At 43.8% G+C, this 10000-nt stretch overlaps 1 protein-coding gene across 1 annotated transcript in view; it reads right to left on the bottom strand.

Annotated features, from left to right (window-relative positions):
- LOC121537277 (CUB and sushi domain-containing protein 2-like) overlaps positions 1-10000 on the bottom strand; it is a gene marked incomplete at its 3' end in the record, with an annotated part of 265202 nt that overhangs the window by 228907 nt on the left and 26295 nt on the right. The window contains exon 4 of the mRNA XM_045216200.1: positions 4356-4433. Coding sequence (XP_045072135.1) covers positions 4356-4433 — 78 coding nt within the window. The remainder of the gene's footprint in view (positions 1-4355; positions 4434-10000) is intronic.

The following is a 10000-nucleotide window of genomic DNA, read 5'->3' as shown; positions in this document are numbered from 1 at the left end:
ACCAGACATTTTTGACAGTGATGCTGACTTACACGGTTACATTTACCATTTCCCCGGCAGAGACTGGGCCCATTGGGACAGAGAGCAAGGGGGTAAAGAAAATTTGCATACATACAGTGCATTCGGGAACCTTCCCTTTTCCCACATTTTGTCACACTACAGCCTTATTCTAAAATTGATTAAATTACAATTTTCTTCATCAATCTACACACAATACCCCATAATGACAAAGCAAAAACAGGTTTTTGAATTTTCTTGCAGATCGATTAAAATATAAACCAGAAATAACTTATTTACATAAGTATTCATACCCTTTGCTATGAGACTCGAAATTGAGTTCAGGTGCATCCTGTTTCCATTGATCATCATTGGGATGTTTCTGCAACTTGATTGGAGTCCACCTGTGGTAAATCCAATTGATTGGACATGATTTGGAAAGGCACACACCTGTCTATATAAGGCCCCACAGTTGACAGTGCATGTCAGAGCAAAAACCAAGACATGAGGTCGAAGGAATTGTCCGTAGAGCTCAGAGACAGGATTGTGTCGAGGCACAGATCTGGGGAAGAGTACCAAAACATTTCTGTAGCATTGAAGGTCCCCAAGAACACAGTGGCCTCCATCATTCTTAAATGGAAGAAGTTTGGAACCACCAAGACTCTTCCTAGAGCTGGCCACCCGGTCAAACTGAGCAATCAGGGGAGAAGGGCCTTGGTCAGGGAGGTGACCAAGCACCCGATGGTCACTCTGACAGAACTCCAGAGTTCCTCTGTGGAGATGGGAGAACCTTCCAGAAGGACAACCATCACTGCAGCACTCCACCAATCAGGCCTTTATGGTAGAGTGGCCAGACGGAAGCCACTCCTCAGTAAAATGCACATGACAGCCGGCTTGGAGTTTGCCAAAAGGCACCTAAAAGACTCTCAGACCATGAGAAACAAGATTCTCTGGTCTGATGAAACCAAGATTAAACTCTTTGGCCTGAATGCCAAGCGTCACGTCTGGAGGAAACCTGGCACCATCTTTACGGTGAAGCATGGTGGTGGCAGCATCATGCTGTGGGGATGTTATTCAGCGGCAGGGACTGGGAGACTAGTCAGGATCGAGGCAAAGATGAACGGAGCAAAGTACAGAGAGATCCTTGATGAAAACCTGCTCCAGAGCGCTCAGGACCTCAGACTGGGGTGAAGGTTCACCTTCCAACAGGACAATGACCCTAAGCACACAGCGAAGACAATGCAGGAGTGGCTTCGGGACAAGCCTCTGAATGTCCTCGAGTGGCCCAGCCAGAGCCCAGACTTGAACCAGATCGAACATCTCTGGAGAGACCTGAAAATAGCTGTGCAGCGATGCTCCCCATCCAAACTGACAGAGCTTGAGAGGATCTGCAGAGAAGAATGTGAGAAACTCCACAAATACAGGTGTACCAAGCTTGTAGCGTCATACCCAAGAAGACTCGAGGCTGTAATCGCTGCCAAAGGTGCTTCACCAAGGTACTGAGCAAAGGGTCTGAATACTTATGTAAATGTGTTTGCTTCTCCACATTTGCAAAAATTTCTAAAAATACTATTTTTATTTTGTCATTATGGGGTATTGTGTGTAGATTGATGAGGGGAAAAAAAAACTCAATTTTAGAATAAGGCTGTAACGTAACAAAATGTGGAAAAAGTCAAGGGGTCTGTATACTTTCCCGAATGCACTGTATATATCAATCACTCTCTCAGTCGGTTTCTCCGTCCAATATGATCAATCACAGTGGTACAGTTTCCTATAGCTAAAAAGCATTCTCATTACTAGAGCCAGAAGGGATCGACTGGGAGCTTTTCTTACCAACACCTATAGAGAACGTATTCAATTAACATACCATTTCAAATATACATGTTTTGAGCCTGCATTTGGCGTGATTTGAACGTGTGTGCCGTGACGCCGTTGTCTCTGGAGAGACTTCTATCTTCTAGTGGTTATCAGATAAAAAATGTCTGTCTTGTCTTAAGTGTGTGTTACTACGTTGTTAATAAATGACAAGTCGTGTTCAATTTCAAAATGCCACCATTATTACTGGTACAGTGTAAAACATTACTGTATTATTGTCAATGGCATTATTTTAGCCATTGTATTCCTAATAAATTCTGGAAGGTTATATATATGTATATTATATTCCCTGTACACTCTTCCTGCCTCTGACCCTCATCATCATTATCAACAAAATAGTATTTTTTTCTTTAGTTAAACATATCTTTACCCCTCTCCTACCATACGACAGCATCCTGCTAAAAAATATCAACAGATTGAGACAGGAAGGCGAAGTGGCATGGGGTCGATGAGCCAGCCAACCCGGCAGGCCCCTTGACAGACAGGGCAGGGTCAAAGGCCCGACAGGCGGGACCAAAGCCAATGTGACACCTGCTGATTAGCCGAGACTCTTGGTGTCTCATGAATATTGATGAGGGGGAAAAGGGCAGGCCTGTCATCGTTAGGGGAACGAAAAACTGGTCGGTAACCAAGGCAGCAAGATGGAGAGAAAGGAAGAGGAGGAGGAGAGAAGAATGAGAATGAACATCAAGAGGAGAAAGACGAAGGAGGAAGGACTTAAAGGATCAAGAGGAGGTGATGGGCATGTGGTGATGGAGGTAGAGGAGTAGAGGTGATGGGTATGTGGTGATGGAGGTTGAGGACTAGAGGTGATGGGCATGTAATGATGGAGGTTGAGGACTAGAGGTGATGGGTATGTAATGATGGAGGTTGAGGACTAGAGGAAATGGGTATGTAATGATGGAGGTTGAGGACTAGAGGTGATGGGTATGTAATGATGGAGGTTGAGGACTAGAGGAGATGGGTATGTGGTGATGGAGGTTGAGGACTAGAGGTGATGGGTATGTAATGATGGAGGTTGAGGACTAGAGGTGATGGGTATGTGGTGATGGAGGTTGAGGACTAGAGGTGATGGGTATGTAATGATGGAGGTTGAGGACTAGAGGTGATGGGTATGTGGTGATGGAGGTTGAGGACTAGAGGTGATGGGTATGTGGTGATGGAGGTTGAGGACTAGAGGTGATGGGTATGTAATGATGGAGGTTGAGGACTAGAGGAGATGGGTATGTGGTGATGGAGGTTGAGGACTAGAGGTGATGGGTATGTGGTGATGGAGGTTGAGGACTAGAGGTGATGGGTATGTAATGATGGAGGTAGAGGACTAGAGGAAATGGGTATGTAATGATGGAGGTTGAGGACTAGAGGTGATGGGTATGTGGTGATGGAGGTAGAGGACTAGAGGTGATGGGTATGTGGTGATGGAGGTTGAGGACTAGAGGTGATGGGTATGTAATGATGGAGGTTGAGGACTAGAGGTGATGGGTATGTAATGATGGAGGTAGAGGACTAGAGGTGATGGGTATGTAATGATGGAGGTTGAGGTCTAGATGAGGATAAAGATTACCTTGAGGAGGGGATTAGTGAGGTTGCATAAAGGAGAGGAAGTGTGAGACAGGAAGCAGGAAGCAGGAAGGAGAACAGAGGAAGATGTATAGGGGTAGGGACTTGTTGAGGTTAAGTTAAGGAGGAAGTATCTTCACAGCAGATAATAGGTAAAGGTTAACTAGGGAGACAGGGGTGGGAGGTAGAGGTGAAAGAGGAAGACAGGGTCAGAGGAAGAGGTGAAAGAGGAAGACAGGGGTGGGAGGAAGAGGTGAAAGAGGAAGACAGGGGTGGGAGGAAGAGGTGAAAGAGGAAGACAGGGTCAGAGGAAGAGGTGAAAGAGGAAGACAGGGGTGGGAGGAAGAGGTGAAAGAGGAAGACAGGGGTGGGAGGAAGAGGTGAAAGAGGAAGACAGGGGTGGGAGGAAGAGGTGAAAGAGGAAGACAGGGTCAGAGGAAGAGGTGAAAGAGGAAGACAGGGTCAGAGGAAGAGGTGAAAGAGGAAGACAGGGTCAGAGGAAGAGGTGAAAGAGGAAGACAGGGTCAGAGGAAGAGGTGAAAGAGGAAGACAGGGGTGGGAGGAAGAGGTGAAAGAGGAAGACATGGGTGGGAGGAAGAGGTGAAAGAGGAAGACAGGGGTCAGAGGAAGAGGTGAAAGAGGAAGACAGGGTCAGAGGAAGAGGTGAAAGAGGAAGACAGGGTCAGAGGAAGAGGTGAAAGAGGAAGACAGGGGTGGGAGGAAGAGGTGAAAGAGGAAGACAGGGTGGGATGGAAAAAGGGCAGAGAGCAGGATTACTATGTTTATCTCTCCATCTCCTCCCTAGGTTTCTAAACTCATTTATCCCTCCCGGTATCTCCACCCTTTAGGGACACTTTGGGAACACTACTTCCACACTGATATGTATGGTAACAAGTGTAAAACAAACTAGGAACAGTACTTACACACTGATATCTTGTGGTGGTTGTCTTTACTGGGCAACATCTTGACTCCTCTGGACTTCAGCTCTGTCATCTTCTTCACTGTAGAGACCAGAGGATAATGTACCATCAGGTTACCTGTTTAATCAGTACTGTAGAGACCAGAGGATAATGTGCAGTCAGATGACCTGTTTAATCAGTAGTGTAGAGACCAGAGGATAATGTGCAGTCAGATGACCTGTTTAATCAGTACTGTAGAGACCAGAGGATAATGTGCAGTCAGATGACCTGTTTAATCAGTACTGTAGAGACCAGAGGATAATGTGCAGTCAGATGACCTGTTTAATCAGCACTGTAGAGACCAGAGGATAATGTGCAGTCAGATGACCTGTTTAATCAGTACTGTAGAGACCAGAGGATAATGTGCAGTCAGATGACCTGTTTAATCAGTAGTGTAGAGACCAGAGGATAATGTACAGTCAGATGACCTGTTTAATCAGCACTGTAGAGACCAGAGGATAATGTGCAGTCAGATGACCTGTTTAATCAGTACTGTAGAGACCAGAGGATAATGTGCAGTCAGATGACCTGTTTAATCAGTACTGTAGAGACCAGAGGATAATGTACAGTCAGATGACCTGTTTAATCAGGTCAATCACACACACACACACACACACACACACACACACACACACACACACACACACACACACTGACACACTAAACCATTATCTCTCTCACACAAACACACACGCTGACACACTCAATCAATTGCTCTCTCTCACACACACACACACACACACACACACACACACACACACACACACACACACACACACACACACACACACACACACACACACACACACTGACACACTGACACACTAAACCAATCTCTCTCTCTCTCTCTCTCTCTCTCTCACACACACACACACACACACACACACACACACACACACACACACACACACACACACACACACACACACACACACACACACACACACACACACACACACACACACACACACACACACACACACACACACATAACCAATGGTTTCCAGTGATAGGACTGGAGCTGAGCAGATCATCTGAGACATGATACTATATCAGTCTACAACAAACACTGTCCGGTTCCTCTATCATAAGATCCACTGAGGGACGGTACTGGATTAGTTATTAACACTGTCTGGTTCCTCTATCAGAAGATCCACTGAGGGACGGTACTGGATTAGTTATTAACACTGTCTGGTTCCTCTATCATAAGATCCACTGAGGGACAGTCCTGGATTAGTTATTAACACTGTCTGGTTCCTCTATCATAAGATCCACTGAGGGACGGTACTGGATTAGTTATTAACACTGTCTGGTTCCTCTATCATAAGATCCACTGAGGGACGGTACTGGATTAGTTATTAACACTGTCTTGTTCCTCTATCATAAGATCCACTGAGGGACGGTACTGGATTAGTTATTAACACTGTCTTGTTCCTCTATCATAAGATCCACTGAGGGACGGTACTGGATTAGTTATTAACATTGTCACAATAGCATGGGGAACAATACGTGTCATTTTTTTCTTTGTATACCGCTTTATCTTCTGATCCTGTAAAGAGCGGATTTATCTGTAACTTCATAGCGTTACTCCCCTCAGCACACAACCTCCAAATCGCTCCCGACATCCCTTGATTTCATGCATTGATTCTGCAGGCATTTCATAGAACACATTGAATGTGATGTGAATGAATATAAGATATCTACTTCTAGACTTTGTATAGGTGGTACGTTAGGGTAAAATGCAAAGTGGACTCAATGCACTATTGATATCCCAATTAGATCCAATGAGATAGCATTAGCATTTAATGTTTTATTAGGATCCCCATTAGCTGCTGCTAACATAGCAGCTACTCTTCCTGGGATTCAATGATATGAAATAGATGCATTCACTCTTAATTGCAGGGGGAAAGTCATTTGAGGGATATTTAGATGCATGTTTATTCAAATAATTGACTAACACACTCAACATTCTCACAAACACAAACATGACTTGATTACTTCATCAATCAACAACAGCTCTTTGTTCTTGTTGGTTAAACGTTTCTGTTTTCACTCACTATTAAATTAACAAAGCCTGAGCTTTGTGCCGAACTACACTTCAATCTTAAGGGCTCTATCTTCAGCTGGCGTTAAATAGGCGCTAGTGTCAAACGCACGTCAGTTTGCAATTTTTGTTATGTAAAAACAGCTTGACAGGATCGTGTTTTCGGAGGCCGCATTGCTCTCGACCTTCGCCTCTCCAGAGTCCCATTTGGAGTTGCAGCAATGGGACAAGACTGAACCTACCAATTGGATATCACAAAATAGGGGAGAAAAAGGGGTAAAAAGCAAAATATATGAAATATAAAAAATAAAAATAATAATCAGTAAATAAATGCAATTTCAAAAATGGCGCGCTGGCATTTTCCAGCCCTAACGTCAGGTTCAGCAGTTTACCTGTCTTATATCCGTTCACTTGACCTCAGATGGGCGAGGTGTAAAAATTAGAGGTGTGTCCTAAAAAAAACGTTCAGGCAGCGCTGATAGAGATATTTAAGATCAATCAAAAGCTGGTTTTAGCGGTAACGCAATTGGTTATGGCATGAATTCTGACAGCAGAAACACCACCCAACCACCCGTGATGCCCATATGCGGATGGAACAAGAGTAGCCTCATGTGCTTTTGATGCCTTTATACTTTGTATTTCTGAAACAAAAAAAAGAAACTAATATTTTTTCCCATTTTATTTTATTTGGTTAAAACCATTCATAGCCTCCCTTCTCTCAATGATGGCATTTTTTTGGGTCTGCCCAATACAATCGCGAAGTAGTGAACACTGTCAATAAAGGGTTTTGGCTCTTGAGATTGCTTGGAAATAAAACATAATTAAAGGTTCAACATCAACCCAAGCCCTCCTCAGGCCTTCTATAACGAAGATTCAACATCAACCCAAGCCCTCCTCAGGCCTTCTATAACGAAGGTTCAACATCAACCCAAGCCCTCCTCAGGCCTTCTATAACGAAGGTTCAACATAATAATAATAATAATAATAATAATAATAATAATAATATGCCATTTAGCAGACGCTTTTATCCAAAGCGACTTACAGTCATGCGTGCATAAATTTTTACGTATGGGTGGTCCCGGGATCGAACCCACTACCTTGGCGTTACAAGCGCCGTGCTCTACCAGCTGAGCTACAGAGGACCACCAACATCAACCCAAGCCCTCCTCAGGCCTACTATAATGAAGGTTCAACAACAACCCAAGCCCTACTCAGGCCTCCTATAGTGAAGGTTCAACAACAATCCCGGCGATTTTATCATATCATTACATTTTCCCAAAAAAGTGTATTGCTTGTTTTTCATTTAATTTTAATACAACCAAACGTATTAGAATGTTTCACCTTCCTGGATTTATGGTGACAGTCCGTGGCGCGCTTGCAGTGCAACTTCTGGAGTTCTCTGAATGCGATCTGATCTGTAAAATGGTTCCGATTATGTTCATAAAACATATGCCTACTCTGTCTTCGGGAAAGTATTCAGACCCCTTGACTTACGTTACACCCTTATTCTAAAATGGATTAAATAGTTTTTCCCCTCATCAATCTACACACAATTACCCATAATGAAAAATCAAAAACAGGTTTTTAGAACGTTTTCTAATAAAAAATAAAATAAAAAATAATAATAATAACATTTACATAAGTATTCAGAGTCTTTACTCAGTACTTTGTTGAAACACCTTTGGCAGAGATTACAGCATCAAGTCTTCTTGGGTATGACGCTACAAGCTTGGCACACTTCTATGCAGATCCTCTCAAGCTCTGTCAGGTTGGATGGGAGCGTTGCTGCACAGCTGCAGTGGCTTGCGAAAGTATTGACCCCCATTGGCATATTTCCTTTTTTGTTGCCTTACAACCTGGAATAAAAATTTTTTTGGGGGGGTTTTGTATCGTTTGATTTTCACAAGATGCCTACCACTTTGAAGATGCAAAATAATTTTTTTGGTGAAACAAACAAGAAATAAGACAAAAAAACAGAAAGCTTGAACGTGCATAACTATTCACCCCCCCCCAAGTCAATACTTTGTAGAGCCACCTTTTGCAGCAATTACAGCAACAAGTCTCTTGGGGTATGTCTCTATAAGCTTGGCACATCTAGCCACTGGGATTTTTGCCCATTCTTCAAGGCAAAACTGCTCCAGCTCCTTCAAGTTGGATGGGTTCCGCTGGTGTACAGCAATCTTTAAGTCATACAACAGATTCTCAATTGGATTGAGGTCTGGGCTTTGACTAGGCCATTCCAAGACATTTAAATGTTTCCCCTTAAACCACTCGAGTGTTGCTTTAGCAGTATGCTTAGGGTCATTGTCCTGCTGGAAGGTGAACCTCCATGCCAGTCTCAAATCTCTGGAAGACTGAAACAGGTTTCATTCAAGAATTTCCCTGTATTTAGCGCCATCCATCATTCCTTCAATTCTGACCAGTTTCACAGTCCATGCCGATGAAAAACATCCCCACAGCATGATGCTGCCACCACCATGCTTCACTGTGGGGATTGTGTTCTCGGGGTGATGAGAGGTGTCGGGTTTGCACCAGACTTAGCGTTTTCCTTGATGGGGAGTCTCCCACATGCCTTTTGGCGAACACCAAACTTGTTTTCTTTTCTTTTTTTCTTTAAGCAATGGCTTTTTTCTGGCCAGACTTCTATAAAGCCCAGCTCTGTGGAGTGTACGGCTTAAAGTGGTCCTATGGACAGATACTCCAATCTCCGCTGTGGAGCTTTGCAGCTCCTTCAGGGTTATCTTTGGTCTCTTTGTTGCCTCTCTGATTAATGCCCTCCTTGCCTGGTCCGTGAGTTTTGGTGGGCGGCCCTCTCTTGGCAGGTTTGTTGTGGTGCTCTGTGGGATGTTCAAATTTTGGATATTTGTTTATAACCCAACCCTGATCTGTACTTCTCCACAACTTTGTCCCTGACCTGTTTGGAGAGCTCCTTCGTCATCATGGTGCCGCTTGCTTGGTGGTGCCCCTTGCTTAGTGGTGTTGCAGACTCTGGGGCCTTTCAGAACAGGTGTATACATACTGAGATCATGTGACAGATCATGTGACACTTAGATTGCACACAGGTGGACTTTATTTAACTAATGATGTGACTTCTGAAGGTAAATGGTTGCACCAGATCTTATTTAGGGGCTTCATAGCAAAGGGAGTAAATAAATATACACGCACCACTTTTCCGTTATTTATTTTTTAGATTTCTTTGAAACAAGTTCTTTTTTTCACTTCACCAATTTGGACTATTTTGTGTATGTCCATTACATGAAATCCAAATAAAAATCCATTTAAATTACAGGTTGTAATGCAACAAAATAGGAAAAACACCAAGGGGAATGAATACTTTTGCAAAGCACTGTATATTCAGGTCTCTCCAGAGATGTTCGATCGGGTTCAAGTCTGGGCTCTAGCTGGGTCTTGGCTGTGTGCTTAGGGTCGTTGTCCTGTTGGAAGTTGAACCTTCGCCCCAGTCTGAGGTCCTGAGCGCTCTGGAGCTGGTTTTCATCAAGGACTTCTCTGTGCTTTGCTCCGTTCATCTTTCCCTCGATCCTGACTAGTCTCCCAGTCCCTGCTG

The sequence above is a fragment of the Coregonus clupeaformis genome, unplaced genomic scaffold, assembly GCF_020615455.1.
Source record: "Coregonus clupeaformis isolate EN_2021a unplaced genomic scaffold, ASM2061545v1 scaf0637, whole genome shotgun sequence".
Lineage (NCBI taxonomy): Eukaryota > Metazoa > Chordata > Actinopteri > Salmoniformes > Salmonidae > Coregonus > Coregonus clupeaformis.
The sequence above is the reverse complement of the archived record's forward strand: the minus strand, read 5'-3'. Positions and strand labels throughout refer to the sequence as shown.